This window comes from Hemitrygon akajei, chromosome 9, assembly GCF_048418815.1.
Source record: "Hemitrygon akajei chromosome 9, sHemAka1.3, whole genome shotgun sequence".
Classification (NCBI taxonomy): Eukaryota; Metazoa; Chordata; class Chondrichthyes; order Myliobatiformes; family Dasyatidae; genus Hemitrygon; species Hemitrygon akajei.
Window position 1 is genome coordinate 155673418 of NC_133132.1, and position 27684 is coordinate 155701101.

At 41.6% G+C, this 27684-nt stretch overlaps 1 protein-coding gene across 2 annotated transcripts in view; it reads right to left on the reverse strand.

Annotated features, from left to right (window-relative positions):
- Window positions 1-27684, reverse strand: part of rnf217 (ring finger protein 217) — a 105710-nt gene that overhangs the window by 20882 nt on the left and 57144 nt on the right. Inside the window, exons 2-5 of one of the 2 annotated variants that reach the window (XM_073057367.1) lie at window positions 24581-24814; window positions 21204-21368; window positions 15939-16140; window positions 15130-15245 (exon numbers count right to left, since the gene is read on the reverse strand). In XM_073057367.1, the coding sequence (XP_072913468.1) occupies window positions 15235-15245; window positions 15939-16140; window positions 21204-21368; window positions 24581-24814 (612 nt within the window). In that variant the 3' untranslated portion in view covers window positions 15130-15234. Of the gene's footprint in view, window positions 1-15129; window positions 15246-15938; window positions 16141-21203; window positions 21369-24580; window positions 24815-27684 lie in introns of those variants that run through there. The other variant, XM_073057366.1, reaches the window with a different exon arrangement.

Sequence of the window (27684 nt, forward strand, 5' to 3'; positions counted from 1 at the left end):
CAAAGAAGAGGGCGCTCTCCACAACTGACCTATAGAACATCTTCAGCATCTCACTACAGACATTGAATGACGCCAACCTTCTTAGGAAGTACAGTCGACTCTGTGCCTTCCTGCACAAGGCATCTGTGTTGGCAGTCCAGTCTAGCTTCTCGTCTAACTGTACTCCCAGATACTTGTAGGTCTTAACCTGCTCCACACATTCTCCATTAATGATCACTGGCTCCATATGAGGCCTAGATCATATGGCTAAACCAATTGTCTGGAATCAAACGACCTTCCCTGGTGCCTCAGGGCTGGGTGTGCTGGCATCTGCGTCACCTTCCCACCTGTCACCCCTTCTGTGCTACTCATCCCACACTCACCATTTCCAACATCCGGCAGGACAGGAATTAGGAGTCATTTACCACGGTTATTGGCATTAAATGATTCAGTGTGTCTTAGGTTTGAAGTTGGGGATTTCTTAGTTGGATAGCGAAAATCTCCATACATGGTGAAGCAGTTACAAAAAATGAATTACATTTTTAAATGAATTGTAAGAATACTGGTTAATAATAAAAACATGTCATTTAGTTTGACTCCTGATATCCTGTTAATTATGTAGCTCAATAATAATTATGTAGTTCAATAATAACTTTATACCGGTCTTCAAATAAATCATTGAATACTATCAGCTTCCGTTCTCACCTGAATCTGACTGAAATCTGATGAAGGGTCTTGGCCTGAAGTGTCAACTGTTTACTCTTTTCCATAGATGCTGCCTGACCTGCTGAGCTCCTGAGTTCCTCCAGCATCTTGTGTGTGTTGCTTGGATTTCCAGCAAATGCAGATTTTCTCGTTTCTCACCAGAGTCTCGGGGTTGCAGCGCTGGATCTCTGGGCCACACCTTGGTACAGTGAGTATGATCCACGGGTCCCTCCCGCCCACGCGTTCACAGCTTGTCAGATCCTACTGTCTGGCACAACGTTTCCTACCGGATGCGTCATAAGCTGTTTCTCCCCTCTTTAGTTGGCTGCTCAGCTCTCTCCACCCATACTGAGCACAAAAACTGTTCATGTTGCTCTTAGTATTTCCATTTTTACTGAACCATGCTAGAGAACATACCCCACTTCTAAAATTCGGAGGGATAAATTCATCATGGTCACTTGTAATGTTCAGCTTTATTGACTTCAATGGACCAGAAATTTCACAGAACAAAGATCAATCTGCTATCACTCTGTAATGAGTCAGCTGAGCTGACTCTTTTGACTCATTAATTCACAGATTCAGAGCGCCTAAATCAGATGGATTTCTTTTCCACAAATAGAGCTCTATAAATTTTTCTTAGTAAGATTCACCCTGACCCCGGCCCCCCCCCGCCACTCCGTTCCGGTCGGCTGGTGGCGCAGTGAGATCAGTGAGTTCGATCCAGTGACAGACCGCTCCCGTGCCAGGTTGATGTCGATCCAGTGACTCCCGTACCCTCCGCGCCGGGTTGATGTCGAGCTCACAACACGACCTCGTAAAAAAAAACACTGCCACCTCCGGTTTTAAATTCCCACGCGGAATATTGTGGAGGATCAAATACCCAAACCCAGCACAGCCCCCACTTGTCCCATTTAGACTCAGTGTGGTGGTCCTTAGAACCCAGCGGACCTCGGGAGCTGGCGGAGGTTGGGACCCGCTGCCCGCAGTGTTTCTGTTCCATTGACGGGAAGCGAACGCGATTGAAAATAAAATGGAAATAATAAAGCGTTTGGAAAGAGGTGAAACGGCATCGGTCATTGGAAAAGCGTTAGGCTACAGTCGGTCAACGATCGGAACAATTTTAAAGGATAACAGATAAAGTGAGAATAATGGAGCATGTGAAAGGCCCTGCCCCGATGAAAGCTACACTTTTTACTAAGCAACGCAGCGGTTTAATTATTGGAATACATACATTTCTTAAGTGTTTTATATGCATAGAAAGGTAAAAATATATACTATATACTAAGACAAACGTTTGACGAACTGACGCTAAATAATACCGGATGTACTTGTTCTGACTTACGTACAAATCCGACTTAAAGACGGACTCAGGAACGGAACTCGTACGTAACCCGGGGACTACCTGTATGTGATTTCTGTTTTCTTGTACTATCTTCAATGGAAATTGCTACCATCTACCCAGGATTAGTTAGGTCACCATAAGAGTGTCTCATTCAATGCAAGATCAGAATGGTCCATGATTACTGTCATGTACTTGTGTAAAGAGCATGGGCCCTCGTTTTCACCTTTTTAAGATGCAGATAATACAAATTCCAGGGAGACTAGAAAACTAGCTTATAGTTCTCATAATAAGTACTACTGATAGTGACAAACAAGAGATAAACTGCAAATGCTGGAAATCCAAGCAGTGAACACACAATGCTGGAGGAACTCAGCAGGTCCTGCTGAAGGGTTTTGGCCTGAAATGTCAACTGTACTCTTTTCCATAAATGCTGCCTGGCCTGCTGAGTTCCTCCACCATTTTGTGTACATCACTACTGTTAGTGACTGTTGGTTGGTGAATTGCGATTAGGAAATTACAGGCCTTGATTTTAAATGCACATGTTAAAGTACTGAAATATGAAGGTTGGATCTGCAAGTTTGGTGTGGCACAGCTGTGCAGTGGTTAGGGGAATTGCAGTGGATTCAATTCCGCCACTGTTTGCAAGGAGTTTGTATTTTCTCCTGTGACCACACGGGTTTTCTCTGGGTTCTGTGGCGTACTCCCACACTCCAGAGATGTGCAGGTTAGGGTTAGAAAGTTCTGGGCATGCTTTGTTGGCGCTGGAAGTATGTTGACACTTGCCCCCAGCACATCCTCGGACTGTGCTGGTTGTTGACGCGAACAATGCATTTCACTGTACACTTCGATGTGCATGTGACAAATAAAGCTCATCTTAAATCTTACAGCTTCTCAATTAGCTGCTTCCATCAGGTGCCACACTTCAACAGATGACTTGACTGAGAAGCAGCCCTTGTTTGTTGATGACCTATCAGCGCCAAATCCAGATGAAAATCACTGCCTTGAGGATAGGTCTGAGAAAATGAGAGAAGCACCCACACTGAATTACTTTGACTGTTCTTTAGCTTTCTCCATTCATTCAATCTTTCAAATATTTTCTTTCACCAAATTAATCAGGTATTGAAAATCAGCATGCTGGAAACATAAATAAGATCCCGCTTTGGATTTTAAAAGAGAATTCTTCTCTTGCTCAAGTTAATAAAAGACTTGCACCTTTCTTAAATGCGAGGGAGGAGGAGCCACACCTTATATTCTGTCTGCTTAGCTTCCACCCTGATGGCATGAATATTGATTTCTTCCTCTGCCAAAAAAAAAATTCCATCCCCCCCCCCCACTTCTTTTATTTTCCACTCAGGCCTCTTACCCCTTCTCACCTGTCTATGTCCTCCCTCTGCTGCCCCTCCTCATCCTCATTCCCCTGTGGTCCACTTTCCTCTCCAACCCTTTATCTTTCCAACCCACCTGGCTTCACCTAGCACCTTCAAGCTACCCTCCTCCTACTACTCCCACCGTGTCTTCCCCCTTCCTTTTCAGCCCCAATGAAGGGTTTCAGCCCAAAGCACTGACTATATTTGAGTTGAGAGTTAAGGGGCAAAAGTTTAGGGGTAACACGAGGGGGAACTTCTCTACTCAGAGAGTGGTAGCTGTGTGGAACGAGCTTCCAGTAGAAATGGTAGAGGCAGGTTCGATTTTGTCATTTAAAAAATAGTTGGATAGGTATAGGGACAGGAAAGGAATGGAGGGTTATGGGCTGAGTGCGGGTAGGTGCGACTAGGTGAGAGTAAGCATTCGGCACGGACTAGAAGGGCCGAGATGGCCTGTTTCCGTGCTGTAATTGTTATATGGTTATATTATATTCATTTCCAGAGGTACTGCCTGACCTGCTCAGTCACTCCAGCATTTTGTATGCGTTGCTTTTGATGTCCCAAAGAGCCTTTAAACCAATGAAGCACTTTTGAAGCAAGATCATCTTTTAATGTTTTGTTTTCTTATGCTGCAATATGTTGTAACACGTTCTAAATATAAATACCGTAGAAAAATCATCTTAATTTTAAATGATCTTAAAATGCTGTTCTGGTCTTGTTTTGCCTTGCAAGCATGCTTCATTGTAGGCCCATTCTGAACAGTTTCATAAATAGTTCTATCACATGCAGATAGAACATGTACTTAAACCTGTATAAGCAAACTGCTTATCAGCCATGCTTGACATTTAAATGATCCTTGATTCCCTTAATATTTCAGTGATACCCTCCCCCCCCAGATTGCGACAACACTTATTTCTTTTTTTTTAGCTGCAGGTCACATGCTACTGAATGCTAAAAGAACAAAAGTGCTCTGTTGATAGAAGGGAGGTTACTGATTGCAGGTGCACGATGGTCACGTGACCGTGTCTCTCACTGCAGTGACGTTATATAACCTGTAAAACTGGAACACTGCTGTGGAAAATCATGTCGATGATGCAGCACTGAAATATGCTCTTACCAAATTGATCCACGAACCCACCCAGAACCTAGAGATGAAAAAAAAACCCTAGTGCCTGCAACATCCAGTGGTGATAGACCAATGGTAGATTGAGGGAACTCTGTGTGCATTGGACACGCAGCCCAGAAGCCACTTTCACTGCAGATCTCAGTGCTGCTCTTTAGATATGGAAATAGTTTAGGAATTAACCATAATTAATATCACAACCAGTCGATAAGTTCAAAACTCAGCAATCCTATTGCATCTAGTTATGGACAGGGGTGACAATAAAGAGGCTAATGGGAGGAGGCCATTAGGTCACAGATGAAGCCAGGTGGGTTGGAAAGATAAAAGACAGCACCTCTACTTCCTAAGGAGTCTGGGGAGATTCGGCATGACATCAAAAACTTTGCCGAACTTCTGCAGATGTATAGTGGAGAGTGTTTTGACTGGCTGCATCATGACTTGGTCTGGAAACACTAATCCTTTTGAATGGCCCAGTACCTCCCCCCTCCTGCCCCCCACCATTGAGCACATCTACATGAACCGCTGACTTAAGAAAGCAGCATCCATCATCAGAGATCCTTACCACCAGGGCCACGCACTTATTTTGCTGCTGCCATCAGGTAGAAGGTACAAGAGCCTCGGGACTCGCACCACCATGTTCAAGAGCAGCTACTACCTCTCAAACATCAAGTTTTTTAACAAAAAGGGTTAACTACACTCACTTGCCCATCCATTGAAATGTTCCCACAACCAATGATCTCACTTCAAGGACTCTTTATCTTCTTATTTCATGTTTTCATTATTTATTGCTATTCATTTATATTTGCATTTGCACAGTTTGTTCTCTTCTGCACTCTGGTTGATCTTTCATTGATCCTGTTATAGTTACTACTCTGTAGATTGAAAGGTTAAGTTAAAGTGGATGCAGAGGAGATATATGTAATAGTGGGAGAGTCTAGGACCAGAGGGCACAGGCTCAGAATAAAATAATGTCTCTTCTGAACAGAGAGGGGTTTCTTTCGACAGAGGGTGGTGAATCTGTGGAATTCATTGCCCAAGTCATACACTGGGTATGTTTAAAGTGGAGGTTGAAAGGTTCTTGATTAGTAAGGGTGTCAGACATTATAGGGAGAAAGCAGGAGAATGGGATTGAGAGGGAAAATAAATCAGCCATGATAGAATGGTGGAGAAAACTTGATAGGCCAAAAGACCCAATTCTTCTCTTATGTCTTAAAGTCTTATCTCAGAAGCCATTTTTGACTCAATCTGATTAAATCTATAACCTTCACATGGGTCACACCTTGTCGCGGTATGGAGGCTTGCATGCCTCAATGACACGGAGAGCTATGTTCAGTGGAGTCAGGGCTGTATGCTTTGGCTCTTGGTATTGTCACTTGTGCCAAACAGGTCAAAGGTTAGAGGCCAGACTAGGAGTGATCCACTGGTCGAGGGTTCAGCTCAGGGCTAACAATCCTGATTGGTCAAACAAAATTGTTATGGAAACAGCAATGAAGTATCCTTCTACATCCGAGTGCGCCGGTATTCCGGAGTCTTCACCCAGGACTTGCATGACTGACAGTAGTGAAAACCAAGAAGAAAACTGTTGACATGATGAAGGAAGCCCTGAAGACCTCCAGAGAAGGAGGACCTTCATCGCTGCCCTAAATGCCAGCGGCATAACAGGCCGTAAGTAAGTGCTTTGATTAAATCTGCGTGATATTAAGAAATGGTTAGGAGCACTTGATACAACAAAACCTATGGGATCAGAACGCATGCCAAGTTGCAATATTGAAGGCCTATACTCAGGAACTGTAATGGAAACCTACCCAGATATATTGTTTTTCATGACGAGCAACAGAAATACAATCTAGCAAATTGCCACTCAATCAACCTACCCTCCATTATCAGCATCAGCGATGTTATCATGCAGCGGTACTCACCAATAATCTGCTCCCTAGCTCCCAGCTTGGATTTTTAGCTCCAATCTCATCTAAATTTTGGTTCAAAATGGACCAAACGGCTGAGTTCTGAAGGCGAGGTGAAAGTCACTGTCTTTGGCATCAAAACACTGTTTCCTTAGGGAACAGTAATCACAATGTGATTGAGTTCACATTGAAATTTAAGAGGGAAAAATAAAATCCAGTTTGTCGGTATTTCAGTGGTATGACGGGGAACTGGACAAGGGTGACTGGAAAGGGACATTTGCAGGAAGGACAGCAGAGCAGCAATGGCTGGAGTTTCTGCGAAAAATGAGGGAAGTACAAGACAGATATATTCCAAATCAGAAGAAATTTTCAAAGGGAAGAAGGACACTATCGTGGCTGACAAGTGAAGTCAGAACCAAAGTAAAAGAAAAAGAGAGGGCATACAAGGAAGCCAAAGCTAGATGGAAGATAAAGGATTGCGGAGCTTTTAAAAACTTGCAGAAGGAAACTAAGAAGGTCATTCGGAAGGAAAAGATGAATTATGAGAGGAAGCTGGCGACTAACATCAAAGAAGATACTAAAAACTTAGAAAGAGTAAAAGAGAGTTGAGGGTAGATGTAGGACCAATACAAAATGATGCTGCAGATATTGTAATGAAAGATGCAGAGATGGCAGAGGAACTGAATGTGTATTTTGCATCAGTCTTCACAGTGGGAGATGTCTACAGTATACCGGATATTCAAGAGTGTCAGGGAAGTGAAGTATGTGCAGTGAAAATTACGACTGAGAAGATGCTCAGGAAGCTTAACGGTCTGAGGGTGGATAAATCTCCTGGACCTGATGCAATGCACCCTCGGGTTCTGAAGGAAGTAGCAGGAGAGATTGCAGAGGCATTAATGATAATCTTTCAAGAATCAATAGATTCTGGCATTGTACCGGATGACTGGAAAATTGCAAATGTTACTCCGCTATTTAAGAAGGGTGGGAGACAGCAGAAAGGAAACTATAGACCCATTAGCCTGACGTCAGTGGTTGGGAAGTTGTTGGAATTGATTGTTAGGGATGAGATTACGGAGTACCTGGAGACACATGACAAGATAGGCCAAAGCTAACATGGTTTCCTGAAAGGAAAATCCTGCCTGACAAACCTACTGCAATTCTTTGAGGAAATTACAAGCAGGGTAGACAAAGGAGATGCAGTAGACGTGGATTTTCAGAAGGCCTTTGACAAGGTGCCGTACATGAGGCTGCTTAGCAAGATAAGAGCCCATGGAATTACAGTGAAGTTACTAGCATGGGTGGAGCATTGGCTGATCAGCAGAAAACAGAGAGTGGGAATAAAGGGATCCTATTCTGTCTGGCTGCCGGTTACCAGTGGAGTTCCACAGGGGTTGGGACCGCTGCTTTATATGATGTATGTCAATGATTTGGACTATGGTATTAATGGATTTGGGGCTAAATTTGCCGATGATACAAAGACAGGTGGAGGAGCGGGTAATGTTGAGAAAACAGAGAGCCTGCAGAGAGACTTAAGATAGTTTAGAGGAATGGGCAAAGAAGTGGCAAATGAAATACAATGTTGGAAAGTGTATGGTCATGCACTTTGGGGGAAGAATTAAATGGGCAGACTATTATTTAGATGGGGAGGGAATTCAAAATGCAGAGATGCAAAGGGATTTGGGAGTCCTTGTGCAAGATACCCTAAAGGTTAAGCTCCAGGTTGAATCGGTGGTGAAGAAGGCGAATACAATGTTGGCATTCATTTCTACAGGTAAAGAATATAAGAGCAGGGATGTGATGTTGAGGCTCTATAAGGAACTTGTGAGACCACACTTGGAGTATTGTGTGCAGTTTAGAGCTCCTTATTTTAGAAAGGATATACTGACATTGGAGAAGGTTCAGAGAAGATTCACGAGAATGATTCCAGGAATGAAAGGGTTACTGAATGAGGAACGTCTGGCAGGTCTTGGGCTGTATTCCCTGGAGTTCAGGAGAATGAGGGGGGAATCTCATAGAAACATTCTGAATGTTAAAAGGCCTGAACGGATTAGATATAGCAAAGTTATTTCCCATGGTAGGGAATTCTAGGACAAGAGGGCATGACTTCAGGATTGAAGGACGTCCTTTTAGAACTGAGATGTGGAGAAATTACTTTAGTCAGAGGGTGCTAAATCTGTGGAATTTGTTGCCATGAGTGGCTGTCGGCTGTGGAGGCCAAGTCATTGGGTGTATTTCAGGCAGAGATAGATAGGTTCTTGATTAACCAGGGCATCAGAGGGTATGGGGTGAAAACAGAGGAGTGGGGATGACCTGAAGAATTGGATCAGCCCATGACTGAATGGCGGAGCAGACTTGATGGGTTGAATGGCCTACTTCTGCTCCTATATCTTATGATCTTAAAACAACATTTGACTGAATGTGGCATCAAGATATTCTGGTAAAAATAAAGACAATGGTGTTAGAGGGTGGAGAACTCCAGTGGCTGGAATCATATCTTGCAGGAAGGAAGATGGTTGTTCAAAGTTCAAAGTAAAATTTATTGTCAGAGTACATACATGTCACCACTTACAACCCCAAGATTCTTTTTCTGACGCATACTTAGCAAATCTATAGAACAGTAACTGTAAACAAGATCAATGGACAACAAACTGTGCAAATGCAGATATAAATAAATAGTGAGCATGAAACAAGAAGAGTCCTTAAATGAGTGTAGTTATTCCCTTTTAAGAGCCTGATGGTTAAGGGGCAGTAACTGTTCCTGAACCTGGTGACGCAAATCGTGAGACCCTCGTACCTTCTACCTGATGGCAGCAGCGAGAAAAAAGCATGGCCTGGGTGTGAGGATCTTGATGATGGATGCTGCTTTTCTTCAGTAACGTTACATGTAGACGTGCTCAATGGTTCGGAGGGCTTTACCTGTGATGTACTAGGTCGAATCCACTACTGTTTGTAGGATTTTCTGCTCAAAGGCATTGGTGTTTCTGTACCAAGCCATAATGCAGCCAGTCAGCACACTTTCCACCACACATCTCTAGAAGTTTGCCTAGATTTTGGATGACATGCCCAATCTCCACAGACTCCTGAGGAAGTAGAGATGCTGTTGTGCTTTCTTTGCAATTAAATTTATCTGATGGGTGCTGGAAAGATCCTCTGAGATAGTGACACCCAGGAATTGAAAGTTAGTGACTCTCTCCACCTCTGATCCTCTGATGATTACTTGCTCATGGACCTTTGGTTTCCCTCTTCTGAAGTCCACAGTCAGTTCCTTGGTCTTATTGACATTGAGTGAAAGGTTGTTGTTATTACACCACTCGGACAAATTTTCAGTCTCCTTTTCATCACCACTTTTGATACAGCCCACAACAGTGGTGTCATCGTGTCATCAGCAAACTTGTATCTGGTTGTGGTTGTCAACAGGCCAATCATCTGTGTCCCTGTGGCAGCCTAAGCACAACTATTTTAAGCTGCTTTACCCTTTCCATCACAAGGACGGTCAAAGGTGGGAACATTCACCAACGATTCAAGTCAAGTCACTTTTTAATTGTCATTTCAACATTAACTGCTGGTACAGTACACAGTAAAAACAAGACGCTTTTCAGGACCATGGAGCTACATGATTGCACAATGTTCAATTTAATTCCCAAATCCATACAAATAAACCAGCCCATGTCTGCATGTCCCAAGACATAAAAAAGAATGCCAGGAAACCAGACATGGTAGGCCACTGGGTCCCTCAAAAACCTGTCCTACCATTCAATATGATCATAACTGATAGAATTCCCCTTAATCTTCAGTTCCTCAATCTTACAAATATTTATTTCTATCTCCACTTTAAGTTCGCATTTATTTATTTATTGGGATACAGCACGGAATAAGTCCCCCTTGAACCACACAATCCAGCAATCCCCTAATTTAATCCTAGCCTAATCACAGGTTAACTTGCATCGAGCAATTAACCTACCAACTGGTATGACTTCAGACTATGGGTAGAAACCAGAGCACCTTAGGAAGCCCGCTCATTCATGGCGAGAATCTACAAGTTCTCACAGGCAGCCTCCACACCTTTCTCAGGCAAGGAATTCCAGAGATTCACTGCCCTCCATAACAAACAGCACATCTTAGTTTTAAATGACCAGCCCCTTATTTTGTCACCATGCCCCCTTGTTGGTGACTCTCCCTTTAGTTTAACAACTAGTTCTCAAAGCATTTCAACATCTCCAGATCTATTCTGTCAAGCCCCTTATTATCTGATATGTTTGAACAGGACAACTTTTAGCTAATGGCCTGATTAGCCACTGTCATGGTAACATTTGCACCATAACAGTGCTAGGCAGATGGAGGAGAAAATCTAACCAGCTGTCCGTGACATTCAATGACCTTACTATTACTGAGACTCTCACAATCAATAGTCCTGAGGTCACAAGTGACCAGTGATTGGGCCGGCCAATATGACAATAGCAGATCGGAGACTGGGTATCCTGCAGCAAGTTACTCACCTCCCGACACCAAAAAGCCTTTTCACCTTTCACAAGGCACAAGTCAGGAGCATGATGAAATACTTTCTTCCTGTCTGGATGACAGCAACACCAACTACTCTCAAGAAGCTCCACTTAAGGCAGCTGAGGGGATTCACACCTCCGTTAATCATCTTCGACACTGACTCATGCTGCGAGACCTCCTTACTGATGAGTCCAAATCCTGAAGCCCCAACCCACTAGCATCTTCACCAGAACAACTGCAATGGTGAGATATACTGCTACCTTTCTATGAGCAATTACAGGTGGGCAGCAAGTGCTCTCACCTTTCCGGGAACGCCCAGATTTTAGATTTTCAGCTGGCTGATAACTGGCTTCGTGGCTGTGGACTCACTTTCATGAACTTCAGTTCTGAATGTCATTTGCTTATTTTTATTGTTTGCATGATTTGTTTTTATTTTCTGCACACTGGGTGTTTGACGACCTTTTTCTCAATGGGTTCTATTGGGTTTCTTTGTATTGTGGCTGTCTGTAAGGAGAAAAATCTCAAGGTTGTATACAGTATTCCAAGATTTCAACTTTTCCTAAGCATGCCTGTAATTTCATATAATCATGTATGTATAGTACATGTAATTGTTCAGAAACTATTGTATAGCTGATTCTTTATTTTATTAGAAGCTTCTCACACCGGTTTTATAGTACTGTAGTGGTATTGGTAGTGTCCTAATTTGTTTTGTATTTTATTTAATACATAATTTGTTACTCATTTTGTCTTTTTCACTACTTCCAATTAATCTGAATCCACTGTACTATGTTTTGGTTACCTTTATAGGAAGGACATGATTATACTGGACAAACTGCGGGGGAGATTTACCAGGATTTGCATGGAATGGAGCCCTCCAGTTACAAGGAGGAACAAGAAAGGTTGGACACAAACAAGAAAAATCTGCAGATGCTGGAAATCCAAGCAACACAAACAAAATGCTGGAGGAACTCAGCAGGCCGGGCAGTATCTGTGGGAAAGAGTAAACAGTCGACGTTTCGGGCCGAGAAGTGATGAAATATCTCGGCTCGAAACTGCAACCGTTCTTTTTTTCCAGAGATGTGCTGAGTTGCTCCAGCATTTTGTGTGTGTTACCAGGAAGGCTGGATTTGGTTTTCTTGAGGTTGAGATGGAGCACGTGAGTGGGGGGCAGGGGGTGCCTGATAGACATGCATACAATTATGTAGGACACAGAGAGAGTGGCGAGCACTTAATGATTCAAAGTACATTTATTATCAAAGTATGTATGACCCTGAGATTCGTCTTTTCACAGACAGCCACGAAACAAAGAAACACCTTAGAACCCGCTCAAGAAAACATCAAACACCCAATGTGCAAAAAGAAATAACAATTCATGCAAGCGGCAAAAAACGAGCGACGAACGCAATATAAAAGACACATTGAAACAGTCTAGGAATGTCCAGTTTAGCTCAGTCCAGTCTAATTTAACTCCATGTCGCTTGTTGACGGCAGGCTGCAAAGCCAGTACAGATCAAAATCGCACAAAATAGCAATAAAAGAAGTAAACAGAAACCAGACACACATACAACATGAACTGCAATCCACAAACCATACAGAATGTGGTGGGAATCTGGAACACGCAGCCTGACTGGGTGGTGAGAGCAACGTTTAACAAGTATCTACACGTAGTGTATGTCTAAAGTCGTCTGCTGCTGTAGCCAATCCACTTCAAGGCTCGATGTGTTGTGTGTTCAGTGACGTTCTTCTGCACACTAATGTTGTTATTTGAGTTACTGTCACTTTCCTGTCAGCTGGAACCGGTCTGGCCATTCTCAAAGTTCAAAGTAAATTTATTATCAAAGTACATATATGTCACCCTATACAACCCTGAGATTCGCTTTCTTGTGGACATGCTCAGTAAATCCAAGATCCATAAACGAATCAATGGAAGACTGCACCCAACATGGCAAGCAAACACCCAGATGTGTAAAAGACAACAAACTGTGCAAATACAAAAGAAAAAATAAGCAATAAGAAAAAAAATAAATAAGCAATAAATATTGAGAGTGTGAGATGAAGAGTCCATGAAAGTGAGTCCAGAGGTTGTGGAAACAGTTCAGTGATGAGGTAAATGAAGTTGAGTGAAGTTATCCCCACTGGTTCAAGGGCCTGATAGTTGAGGGGTAATAACTGTTCCTGAACCTGGTGGTGAGAGTCCTAAGGCTCCTGTACCTTCTTCTCTCACCTCTCTCATTAACAAGGCATTTTCACCTACAGAACTGCTGTTCATGGGATCTTTTCTGTTTTTCGCACTATCCTCTGTAAGCTGAGACTGTTGTGCATGAAAATTCCAGAAGATCAGCTGTCTCTGAGCCACTTAAACCACCCTGTCTGACACCAACAATCACTCCATGGTCAAAGTCACTTAGATCACATTTCTTCCCCAATCTGATGTTTGGTCGGAACAACTGAACCTCTTGGCCGTGTCTGCATGCTTTTATGCCACATCATTACCTGATTAGATATTTGCATTAATGAGTAGGTGTACCTAAAAGAGTGGCTACTGAGTGTCGAGGACACCTTGAATAGCTAAAGACTATGGATAAAGCACTGGCAAAAGGGATTACTATGGACAGATACCAGATGGACATGGTTGGTCTAAAGATTCTGTTTCTGAGATACAGAGTCATGGAGAGGTACAGCACAGAAACAAGACCTTCAGCCCATCCAGTCTGTGACAAACCATTTAAACTGCCTTCTCCCATCGACCTTCACTGGAACTACAGCCCTCCGAACCCCTACAAACCATGCACCTATCTAAACTTCACTTAAATGACATCGAGCTCGCATGCACCACTTGCGCTGGCAGCTCGTTCCACGCTCTCGTGACCCTCTGAGCAAAGAAGTTTCCCCTTAAACTTTTCACCTTTCACCGTTAACCCATGACCTCTGATTGAAGTCCCACCCAACCTCAGAGGAAAAAGCCAGCTTGTATTTATCTATACCCCTCTAAATTTTTTATACCTCTATCAAATTTCCTCTCAAGCATCTACATTATAAGGAATAAAATCCTAACCTATTCAATCTTTCCTTATAACTCAGGTCTTCTAGGCCCAGCAATATCCTTGTAAATTTTCTCTGTACTCTTTCAACCTTATGTGCAAATGTTCCAAAAGTAATGAGAAAATGATTAAATAAGAAAATCACGTTTCTAACATCCAATATTCACTGGGATGTGCTGCAATTCTGCTGATTCATTGATGCATTTGCCTATGAGGTCAGTAAATGTCATAAATCAACTTATTATATTGATCCAACTCCTGACTATTGTGAACATGTGCAAATAAAATCAAAGCAAAATTGGTGGGTTGGTGACATATAATGGAAATTACAAACAAGAGGACCATAACCTTTGGAAGCTTGTGTGCCTCAACGACCCAGAGAGCTTTGTTGGCTGGAGTCAGGGTTTTATGCTTTGCCTCTTGGTAGGGTCACCCAAGCCAAACAGGTCAAAGAGTAGAGGCTAGTATAAGAGTGGACCACCATACCTCCAGGAGTTCAGCTCAGGGCTAACAACCCTCACTGGTAAAACAAAATTGTTAAGGAAACAGCAATGAACAAACCGTCTATATCTGAGTGTGATAGTCTTCCTGAGACTCCACCCAGGGTTAATATAAAACAACCGGGACTTGATTGACTGTCAGTAGTGAAAACCGAGAGGAAGCTACTGACATGAAGAAGGAAGCCCTCAGAACCGCCGGAGATGGAAGACCTTCATTGCTGCCTTAATCGCCAGCGATGTAAATTGGCAGTAAGTAACTAAAACTTGACACAGTTTACACTTTCAGGTCTAATTAATTACTGAACTGCGCAACCAATCAGAAATAGAACAAGCAAAAAGAAATTCATAAATATTAATAACTTGTAACTCAAGTCCGCAGAATTTCAAAAACCTGATTTCAAGTAATCCAATACTGAAATCAAGATTAGAACCAGGCATTTAATTACAGTGTGCACCTTGTTCTGTTTACACATAGTTTAAAATTAATTGTGCTAGGCCATGAAGCAATAATCAAATATTAATGGCAATGTTTTATATTAAGTTCCGCCACAAATAAATCTTGTATTATTTATCTTCCTTTATCGAGAGATTAGGTTCGAATGTGCATGGCAGCAAAATTTAGTTGATATATTGTGAAATAATTAGTTGCCACCTTTAACTTGTACACAATAATTTTTGAATTTAAGACCATATTCAAAAAGAACCTGAGGTAACTAGATTGTGTTGCCCAGTCTTTTTTCACTTTCTTCCTGACATCAACGTTTGCTCGATGAAGGTCACAGTTCAGCTGGGAGGGTGGGAGAACAAACACACTACATTCAAAAACAGTAACCAATCTAAAGGTTTGGTAACCTTGCTCTTTGCATTTCAATATCAATTTGTTCAGATCACAAAGTGGTTAATATTTCTTTAAGGCTTTCTTCACATACTCATCTGAAGACTCTTCTTGCAAATATATACCATTTTCTGGCAACAGAAATGTAATCTTGCTTGAGAGGCAACACTATTGGGCAACCTTACCGGCCATTTTCCTTGAGGACATCCATTTCCCAGACACAAAAATCAGAAGATCTATGCAAAAAGCCATATCTCTACCGCCCTGGGATATCTGGGGCCTCATTGGCAGGGTACTGGAAGTCAGAACCATGCTGCAGGATAATGGTGAGGTCCAAGAGCTGACAGACAGGTTTGTCCCCGATTTTATATTTATTCTTTGATTGTTTCTATCAGTGTTTTTACATCCTTTCCAACTGCACGATCTGTGGGAGCACTAGTAAAGACTTAGGAATCAGAAAATGTACCTAACCTATTTTTTTTTTCAAAATTTCCCTTAAAATTTTGTTTATGTAAGGAATCAGGACACTCTGATGGTGACGGTGATCTGTATCTCTAAATAAAATAAAACTTTCTTTAAAAACGGCATAATGAAAATATTTCTCTATTTCCCCACACAATCTGCATATTAAAATGCTTTGCTTACCACAGACAGAACCACGGACTAATCTTCGTAAATGTGGTCTGTTAGGGAGGTAGCGATATTTACATCCAAAAATGCTTAAATTGGAAGTATGGTCACCAAAGAATCGAAAGTGCCGGTACGTCTCCCCACAGCGGTAGCAAAAGTTAGTGTTGCATTGTGAACAATTCATGTGATCGCAGCCTTCTGTCCTCTGGATATGAATCTTTAATTGTAAGGGGAACAAAAAGTATGTTATTTTAAAAATAAAGAATTTTAGCAGAGGTACAACTCAAGAGTTTTATTTTTCAAATGGTAAACATTAAATAAATCACAGACTCCATATTTTTAAAAGTATATTTCAGAGAATTATTTTTGTTTATTTGTTGTGCAAGTTATTTATAATTCATGTTAATGTAATTCATGTTTGCAATGTACTGTGCTATTGCTGCTGAAACCTAATTTTCATGGCATTTTTATCACACATATGCATGCCCATGACAATAAACTTGAACTTGAAAATTTTAAGGCTATAAATACACAGCATTTAATCATGTTCTTCTCCAGTTTGGTGAGTTCATTAAAATGAATAGATGTGGTGGGGCACCTTCTACTGAATTTCATATTTACAAATAAAGCACTCATTTAGATCATTTAAATTATTTAATCACCAGGAGGGAAAACTAAATCTCCTGTTACAATTGGAAAGCTTTATAAAATATCTTCTTATAAATGTTTTAATTTAACCAAAATTATTAATCTAACTAAGGATACTAATAAGGAGCATTTTACTAATGTGGATGAAAATAAATTCAAAAAAATTTGCACTTTTAATCAAAGTGAGAATGTTTATTTAAAATAATTTATTAACTATTTTATACTACACCAGTTAACAGTTCTCAATTCCTGCTTAACTAACTTTATTTTATAAGCTCTATAAAATCCTGTAGACAAACACAATTGGTGTAAACTCTGAATGGTGATTGATTCATTCCGGGAACAAGTACAATTTTGGACCCAAACTAGTTTTAACCGATACCAAAAAATATCATCTGAGCCAAACACAATTTACGAAAAGAAAAAAATCCACAATCTTTTGAACTGGTAACACAGGGTTTTGTCATTACAACAAAAAAACTGACTGACTGACCAAGATATCACTGTCCCTTGTCATATAGCAACCAGTTGATACTACATGGAGGAGTGAAGCAAACACTATGCAAGCCACTGCACATTTATTAGTTAATCCAGCAGCATTGGTGCTTGATGTGGGCAAACAATGATACACACGAATCACTGATGACCATTTGAGATTAACTAAGTTATGACTGAAGCCTTAAAATTGGTCCCGATTAAGTGCTCCCTGTCTTTGTGCATATTGATCTGCCATTACTTTTATAATGAGCAGAACATTAACGAACTGTACAGCCAATCATCTGTTGCCAATTGACGATTACATACAAGCTTCTTTCTATTGCAGATGGCAATTCTCCTGGCTCAACTGGTCTACTATAAAAAGCCTTAGATCACAGAGTCATTCACTGACAACTTATTGGAAGGAATTGCAGCCCACAATGAAATAAGAGGTCGATACTTGAGCGACACACACAGACAAAATGCTGGAGGAACTCAGGAAGTCAGGCAATGGCTATGGAGGGGAATAAACAGTCAACATCTCAGGCCAAGAAGAAGATGTGAATAACATGGCACAAGTGAACCACGGTGACGTTCTGCAGGCTACGTACAATACTTCTAAACAGACCACATGTGAATTACTCTTGCTGCAATCTGCAGCACGCAATTTCCCTTTAAGCGATGTACTTTTAAATTGACTTAATGAACTACAGATTTCACGACTTCTAAGGACTTGGCGAACTTAACTCTCATGCAAGCACCTTGATGTGGATAAAGGTACATCGCTATGGATGGAAACAAGGCAGGAGGAGCCCACTCCAAGCCAGGGTGAAACACAAAGAAATGAGACCCCCTTCTAAGTGCGCAGCTGCTGAAGGATGAAATTGAGGACCTGAAGTTAAAACAAGCGACGTAGGGGACAGCAGGGCTTCACTTCCAGATGAGTTCAATGCCTTTTATGACCATTATTACTGGCAAAACATGGAGCAACCATCACAAACTCCCACATCCCCTGACGACACTGTGATTTCAGCCTCTGAAGGCAAGATGCGAGCATCCTTCAGGAGGGTGAACCTACAGAAAGCTTGCAGCTCAGATGGAATACCTGGCCAAGTACTAAAGATCTGTTCTGATCAACTGCCTGGAGTGTTCACTGAGAGCTTTAACTTTTTGCTTCAGCAGTCTGAGGTACCCACCAGCATCAACAGGCTTCAATTATACCAGTGCCAAAGAATAATATGGTAACTTGCCTCAACGACTTTCATTCAGAAGCACTTACACCCACTGTGAAGAAGTGCTTTGAGAGGCTGGTGATGAAACATAGCAATTTGCCTAACCAGGTCCACAGCAGATGCCATCTCTTTGGTTCTTCGTTCAACCATGGAGCATCTGGACAGCAAATATGCATATATCAGGATGCTCCTTATCAACTACAGCTTGGCATTCCCTCAAAACTAATCAATAAGCTTCAGGACCTTGGCCTCAGTACCTGCTTGTAGAATTGGATCCTCAATTTCCTCACTTGTAGACCCCAGTCAGTTTGGATTGGCAACAACATCTCCTTCACAATCTCTATCAACAAAGGTGCACCACAAGGCTGTGTGCTTAGGCCCCTGCTCCACTCACTTTACAGTTATGACTGTGTGGCCAAGCAGAGCTCCAATGCCACATTCAGATTTCCTGATGACGCCACTGTCACAGGATGAATCAAAGGCAATGGCGAAGCAGCATATTGGAGGAGATTGAAAATCTGGCTGAGTGGTGCCACCTCTCACTCAGTGCCGGCAAGACCAGGGAGCTGATGACTGACTTCAGGAGGTCATGAGTCAGGTCTTCATTGGGAGGTCAGAGGTGGAGAGAATCAGCAACATTAAATTCATTATCATTTCAGAGGACATGCCCGGAACCCAGCAAGTAAGTGCAATTACGAAGAAAGCACATCAGTCCCTCTACCTCCTTAGGAGTTTGTGAAGATTCGACGTGCTGTCTAAGACTTTGAAAGATTTCTAAAGATATGTGGTGGAGGGTTTATAGACTGGCTGCATCACAGCCTGGTATGGAAGCACCAACACCCTAGAATGAAAATCCTTCTAAAAGTAGGGGTATACAGTCCAGTCCATCATGGGTAAAACCCTCCCAATCACTGAGCACATCCACACGGACTGTTGTTTCAGGAAAGCAGCATCCATCATCAGGGACCACGGCCACTCAGGTCATGCTCTCTTCTCACTGCTGCCATCAGGAAGAAGATACAGGAATCTCAGGTTGCACTCCACCAGGTTCAGGAATAATTATCACCCCTCAACCATTAGGCTCTTGAACCAGAAGGGATAATTTCACTCATCCCATCACCCAACCTATGGACTCCTTCAAGGACTCTTCAGCTCATGTTCTTGATATTTATTACTTTTTTTTTTGTATTTGCAGTTTGTTGTCTTTTGCACACTGGTAGCCCACTCTATTGGAACAGTCCTTCATTATGATGATTGAATTTATTGAGTATGCCCACGAAATAAATCACAGGGTTGTATACAGTGACATATTTGTACTTTGACAATAAGTTTACTTCTAACTTTGAAGACCCTTCATCAGGACTGGAAAGCACCACCTTCTTATTCTGGCTTATGCCTCCTTCCTTTCAAGTTCTGATGAAGGATCTTAGTCCAAAACATTATCTGTTTATTCCCATCCAAAGATGCTGTCTGGCTTGCTGAGTTCCTCCAGCACTTTGTATGCATTGCTCAAGACTTACAGCATTTGACAAATTTCTTGTGTTTCAAACCCCGGTACTGCAGCAAAAGAGTTCCTGACATTTGATAAACACAAGAGATTCTGCAGATGCTGAAATCCAGGGTGACACACACAAAGATGCAGAACATGCAGCATCTATGGAGGGGAACCTTCATCAGAGGACAGAAAAATGTGGTGGGGGAGGAAAAGGAGTATAAGTTGAGAAGTGTTAGCTGGAAAAGATAAAGGGCTGAAGAAGAAGCAGGAATCTCATAGGAGAGGAGAGTGGACCATGGGAGAAAGGGAAGGGGGAGGAGGCTGGTGTCGAGAAGTGAAAGGGTAAGAGAGCCAGAATGGGGAATGGGAAATAGGAGACCGGGGAGGGGGATAAACTACCAGTGGTTAGAGAAATGCCTGTTCATGTCATCAGGTTGGAGGCCATACAGATGTTGCTTCTCAACCTGAGATGGCCTCATCACGGCAGTAGACGAGGCCATGGGCTAACATGCTGAAATGGGATTGGGGAGTGAAATTAAAATGTGTGGTATTTTAACTTGACATTTGACATGTAATTAAACTTGAATGTATGCACATAACAACAGCAAGATGTAGTTCCCCGTAAGAGAACAAAAACACCCCCATGTCCAATTGTAAATATTAAACTCAAAACAGCTGATCTTGCTATGTGAACCACCTATCCATAGGGTTTAGTGATCTACATGTAGCAACTCCTGACACCATTAAATGGATCCCAGACCTCAGTCTACAGTAGCAATCTGCAGTTTCAATGCTTTGTGTGAGGGAGGAGTTGCGGATTAGGGGTCTGATATCCTTGTTGATGCCTTGTTGCGTGGGCGACCTGTTAATTTTTTGTGTGTGAGAGAGGGGGTTTGGGGTTTGATGCTATTGTCACTATTCTTTTCTCTGCAAGGGAGGGGGTTGGGGCTTGATTTTTTTGTGAGGGAGGTTTTTGTTGGGGGTTTGGGTTTTTGATGTTCTAACTGCTGTTTCTCGGGTGGGCAATCTGTTAGTTGTTGTGCGAGGGAGGGCACGGGGGCCTGGCGTTTCATATTCTGGCTGTTGTTTTTCCCTGTGGGTGATCTGTCAGTTTTCTGTGCAATGGAGGGGTTGGGGAGTTTGGCTTTGTGAGTTTAGTTTCTTTTTTTCTTTTTCATGCAGTGGGGGGTGCAGGATTGGTCTTTTCTTTCAACAACCCCCATGATCTTTCTGTGTTTCATGGCTATCTGGAGAAGTAAATATCAGAATTGTATCGTACATGCATACCTTGACAATAAAATGTATCTTGTAAGAAGCACAGCACAGATTATGGGAGGCTCCGTTAAAGAGCAATATGCGAGATGAAAATACACATGTTCTCTGTGCTGAAGTTAGAAAGCGTGAATGATTAAACATGTCTGAACCCACCTTGCACTTTGGGCATTTCTGAGCATTTCTTTGTCCATGCTCAATCTCACTGGCCCAGTGGCGTAACAGCTTATCACCTTTTCTGTATTCTTTGCAGTTTAAACCTTCATGCCAAGGAGAGTGACACTTAAAGCACCAAACAAATTGGCACATGGAACACTGAATCTGTAGAATCAAAGAACGGGAAAAAATAAAATTAGTGCATTCACACTCTGATGAACGGGAAGGGAAATTCTTCAGAAGTCTGCAAAAGAAGAGCCAGATCTAAAAGTAGAACACTTTAGATAAACATGCATCTGCTCAGTTAAAAATATCGTGCTCCCAGCAGCCTGCGACTAAATCTGCCTTGACGAAGTCTACAGGAAGGGACTATGTGGTCAGCACCATATAAACATGTGATGTTTTCTTTGGAAATGTTCTTATTAGAACAGGGAAAACTACTTTTTTTTAAATTGAGATACAGCGGGGAATAGGTCATTCTGACCCTTCAAGCTGTGCTGCCCAGCAATCCCTCAATTTAGTTCTAGCTTAATCATGGGGCAATTTACAATTAACTTACCAACTGTTATGTCTTTGGACTGTGGGTGGAAAATGGAGCACCTGGAGGAAACCCAAGTGGTCAAGTGTGAACGGGAACTGAACCCAGGTCACTGGGTTGTGCAAGTCATTACACTACTGTGCCACCCATCTACGGAGCATTTGTCAGCAATATTAAAGCTGTCTTAAAGGGTGACACTGGGAGCTTGCTTCCAAACACTAAGATTTCAGAATGAAGCGGCAGGAAGGGGAGGACAATGGGTGAACATCAGTATAAAGTCAACGGTAGAAAGTTGGCACAGGCAGTCCGTGAAATGCACTTGTGGAGTTGAGGGCTGAGAGATCTGTCAGCAGCTGAAAAAACGGTTATAAAGGCAAATGAAGGAAACAAGAAACTGGGAATAGGTGAGTCAGTTGAGTAAGTGATTCCAGAAGCAGCATCACTTCAGGCTTTGTTTCAGCAAGCAAGCGGTTATGGTGATGTACAACCTAGTAGAGAGAGAGATATGGACCTATCACCACAGAGGGGTGGCCCAGTCAGCACAAAACCCAATTTTGATTCCTTCCTCTGATATTGCTATTTGTTTTTCCTTTTCATGTGAAACAGTGTGAAGGACTGTTCAAATTTTACAGTTTTGCTATATTTCCAAATATAAAAAGATTTTAAAAAAGCATAGTAAGTAGGTATACTTCAATGGCCTTGAAATCTAGAACAGGAAGGGGTTCCTATCCATTAATTTACCACTGACCAGTTACGAACAGCATACCATCTAGAGTAATACAGTTTGAGCACTTCTAATCCGAAAAACCTCTGAAATCCAAAAGTTTTTTTGAGCACTGACATGACGTCACAAATGGAAAATTCCACAGGGCGCCAGGAAGGTTCCCAGGCGATGTACAAGTCTTTGTGCACCCCAGACAGTCCTGTGACCTCACATACGTAATGAACAGAAGTTAATGAAAAATAAAAAAAACACTGCATAAAGCAAAAATGAAGATCTTGATTGCGTATTGAAAGAGTGGATTTGTCAGCGTCGGAGTGAACATATTCTGCTTAACAGTATGCTGATCATGAAACAAGCAAAGATCTATCACAATGAATGGAAAATTGAAGCTACTTGTGAATATTCAGCAGGCTGGTTGCAGAAATTTAAGAAAAGGCAGGACTTTAAATTATTAAAGCTTGTGCTGATCACAAAGCAGCAGAGAAATTCATTGATGGGTTTGCCAAGATAATTGTTGGTGAACATCTAACAACAGAACAAGTCTACAATGCTAGTTGTTCATATACCTTACATAAATCTAAAAACAACAAAATACAAATACAGTGTACTGTAAACTTTTAATCAAAACATGACCTTGTAGGCGAAGCTGAAAGCTTGCCGTTGTTTATTGCTGTTTAACAGCTGATTCAGGTACTCTCAACCAGGCTACTGTGTTGTTTTTGTTACCTAACGCATATTATATTTTCATTATATTAATGCTACATAGTAATTTTTACCGTACATAAGTGTGATGATCAAGTGTAAGACAATGACTGCTTATCAGTAGCACATAAACTCAGAGTTGGAAATCTATGGCGCAAAAATAGAAATAACAAAGTAATGAGGTGGTATTCATGGGTTCAATGGTCATTCAGAAATCAGATGGCAGAGGGGAAGAAACTGATCCTGAATCAGTGAACGATCGCCATCAGGCTTCTGTATCTCCTCCCTTAATGGTAGTAATGAAAACAAGGCACGACGTAGTGATGTGGGTCCTTAATGATGGATGCCGCCTTTTCGAGGCATCACTTTTTGAAGATGTCCTGGATACTATCCAAAATACCACTGCCTCCTGTATCCAAACTTCACTATCAAGGAGGAGGGCAACGGACAGCTGAGTGCTGAAGACACGCAGATTCGCGCTGCTGATTCAGCTATAGATAAACTTGCAATCCTGTGTAAACTGGTAACGTGGCACTCAGTCAAGAGTCACTTACCCAAGTAGCTCAAATGCTACTTTAAAATAGTCCTTCTGTCCACATTGCACTCACGAAATGGCTCAGGCCATCCTCTGCAATGTTGTCTTCTTTACTCCCTCAAATAAACAAATTGCCTGCCTGCCCTAGAACAAGATCTGTCTATAAACAACATCACTGCATTGCTATTGCTTCACTGACCCAAGAGGCACATTAGGATCATTACAAAATGTCTCAAGCACATTGATCAAATTCCTATTTCTTTCTCTTTCTGTATTTCCACAGTTTGTTGTCTTTTGCACATTGGTTGTTGTCTGTCTTTGTTATTTGCTCTCTTTTTTCCAAATGATTCTACCATTTCTTTTTATTTACTGTGAAAGCCCACAAGAAAATTAATCTCAGGGAAGTATATGCTGACATAGACCAGCACAGCACAAGAACAATGTTGTGCCAAACCAGCTGAAAAGCAAATCAAAAACACCCAAACACTAAACCCTCCTACCCACACCATGTCCATATCCCTCCATCTTCCTCACATCCACGTGCCTATCCAAACATCTCTTGAAAGCCTCTAACGTATTTGCCTCTACCACCATACCAGACAGCGCATTCCAGGCATCCACCACTCTGAGTAAAAAACTTACCCCTCACATCCTCCTTGAATATATATGTACTTTGATAATAAATTTACTTAGAAATGTGAGGGAGAAAAAAACAATAAATTCAAACTCTTATTGCATGCAGCTCACTTCCCCATGCCACGCTTTACTACAATTCTGTTCTAAGTAATATTTCGGACAAGTACTTTAACCACACACAGCAGGAATTTACATATAATCACTAAATTAACGCTATGAGAATTTGACAGAATGCTACTCACTTTGAACTTGCTCTCTGACTTTGTAGGGGTTGGAATGTTGCTCTTCCGTCTATAAGTTGTAAAATGCTTGCATTGAGGACAGGGCTTTGTGCTGGAATCCACCCTGCTCAGCTCTAGGAAGTAACTGTACTTGACAATGTCATCACGAGGCAAATTGGAGATGACAGTGCTTTCATCCATATATTTGCTGCATTCAGTAATAGGGCATTTTATCTCTGCTCTTCCCAGCTGTACCTGCATTCATGGAAGACATGGTTTGGAAAAGTTAGGTACGTAGCGTTCATAACGAGTCAAAACTGCAGTCCACTCACCTGGCTTTCTTTTTGCAATAGCACATATGTGGTTAGGATTGACAACTTGAGTAAAGGCAGGTGGAATGAAACCTGCAACTGTTCAACTGTACCCAGTTCAATTCAATCACCTGCCCAGGTACATCATTGGTAAGTCTATCAATGGTAACTGTGACTTGACACCTTTTTTGTGCACTTGTTAGAATTAACTAAAGATGAGCAGGTTAAGGTGTGAACGCCAGGCTCCTCATCACAGAAAAGATAATAACGTTAAAACATTATTATCAACCGAAGAGGTTTTGCAGGTGTTGGAAACCTAGTGCAATGCACACAAAACGTTGGAGGAAATTTGCATTGTGGACAGGGTCCTCAAGACACTAGTCAGGCCGCAATTGGAATATTGTCAACAGTTCTGGGCCCCATTTCTCAGAAAGGATGTGTTGTCATTGGAGAGAGTCCACAGGAGGTTCACGAGGATGATTCTGGAAATGAAGGGTTAACATATGAGGAGCATTTGGCAGCTTTGGGCCTGTACTCGCTGGAATTTAGAAGAATGCGGGGGGATCTCATTGAAACCTTCCAAATGTTGAAAGGACTAGATAAGGTGGATGTGGAGAAGATGATTCCTATGGTGGGTGTGCCCCGAACTAGAGGGCACAGCCTCAAAATTGATGACAACCCTTTAGAACAGAGGTAAGGAGGAATTCTTTTTTAGCTGGAGAGTAGTGAATCTGTGGAATGCTCTGCCACCAACAGCTGTGGAGGCCAAGACCAGGGGTATATTTAAAGCGGAAATTGATACGTTTCCTGATTGGTCAGAGCAATCAAATATTGCGGCGAGAAGGGAGGTGTCTGGGGTTGTGTGGGATCCGGGATCAGGCATGATGGAATGGCTGGGCAGACTCAATGGGCTAATTCTGCTTCTACCTCTTATGATCTTAACTCAGTGGGTCAGACAGCAATTATTGAAATGAATACACAGTTGAAGTTTCGGGCCAAGACCCTTCATCAGGACTGGAAAGGAACGAGAAAGAACAGAATAAGAAGCAGCTTATACTCCTTCCTGTCTCCCAGATTCTGCCTTCTCCCCTCCCCCAACTTCCTTTCCAGTCCTGAAGTGTCATGACCCAAAACACCAACTTTATATTCATTTCCATAGATGCTGCCTGACATGCTGAGTTCCTGCAGCATTTTGTGTGTTGTAAGCAACTATGATAATGTCTTTTGTGAGGAAAAGATAAAAACTGCTTCTCTTGTTCAGTGTTCGTCATTAACAGTTCCTCTTTTCCTTGAAAGGTGAAGGCAAAAATACAGAATCAATGCAGTGAATACTGAATGTACATGTTAAAATACTCAACATCTTAATGTCAAACATCAGAAATACTTCCTTTATTTAAAATCATTTGAGAGTTTTATTAAAATTCTGGAGCACAGAAATAAACTAAGGAAAATCCTCAGGGGCAAAAAGCTTATTATGTGCCTCAGCAGCTTGAACTCTCTTTCCCAGTGCAGTAAATGTTTACAAGCAAAAATATTTCTTTCAGACGGGGAATGACCTCATCATTATTCCACAAGAAACCAAAATTAATTTTTGAAATTTTTCAGAAAATAATTTTTTGAACTTGGTCCTTTCTCTTGCCTAACCTTTCCAAGCTCATTCAAAACTGCTTAAGCACAAATGAAACAAATACTTCTGTCAATAACACACACACACAAAATACTGGAGGAACCCAATAGCATCTATATAAAAGAGTAAACGGTTGATGTTCTGGGCCGAGACCCTTCATCAGAACTGGTAAGGAAGAGGGAAGAAGTAAGAATGTGAAGGAATGATCATGTTAAACTATTGCCAAAATATATTTGAGTGTTTTTAAGGAAAACAATCATTGTTTATGGTTACAAACAGGCTGGGAGAGGATCTGTGAAAGTAGAAGGATAAAGATCAAATTAAATAGATCGCCTTCTTCTATACTTAAATTGAGAAATCAATTTAAATACTTTAACAATAAATTAAGTTTTGAAACTTTCAATTATTTAACTTAATTAACTTCCGGATTGACATTTTTCGTGGAGGGAGAAGGCACAACTGAGGTCCTAAATAAGTAGATAACATCAAACTTTATTGAGAAGGTGCTGATGTAATCTCAGAAAGATGTAGTTGAAATGATGAATGCGTTAAAAATGATTGAGAAGATATTACTAGTTCACTTAAATTTGTTAAATCACTTGATGCTTACTTGAACTTTTCTCACAATATTCTTTAAATGGTCAATGGACTTGCAAAGAAACTGTAGTGATCTATTTACCATAAAGCCAGGATCTCTTGGTGACCAGACATTTCCCATTCCCACACTGACACGTCTGTCCACAACCTCCTCTATTCCCAAGTTAACACTGGATGCAAATTAGAGGAACAATACCTCATTTCCCATCTTTGTATCTCCAACCTGATGGCAGCAATTTAAATTTCTCTAACTTACATCAACCATTCCCCTCGGTTACGCTCCGCACACTGTTCTGCTTTATCCCTCGGACTCCGGAGCGCCCTAAGGTGAACTCGATGCGGACCAGCTCGATGGATACAATTAAATATTCATGTTTCAGCCTGCTGCAGCTGAGAATCACAACTGCATCCAAGGCCTGTACATTTAATAAAGATGTTTCAATGTGAGTGAACAATCTATCACCGTGTAAAACTAACGGAAATAAAGCTGATTGTGGCCATACTTCTTGTTGGAAATGTAGCTGCTGCTTGGGGCTACAAGTGAGTTTAAAAAACGAGGTTTTTGACTCCCAGTACCGACTACATTGCTG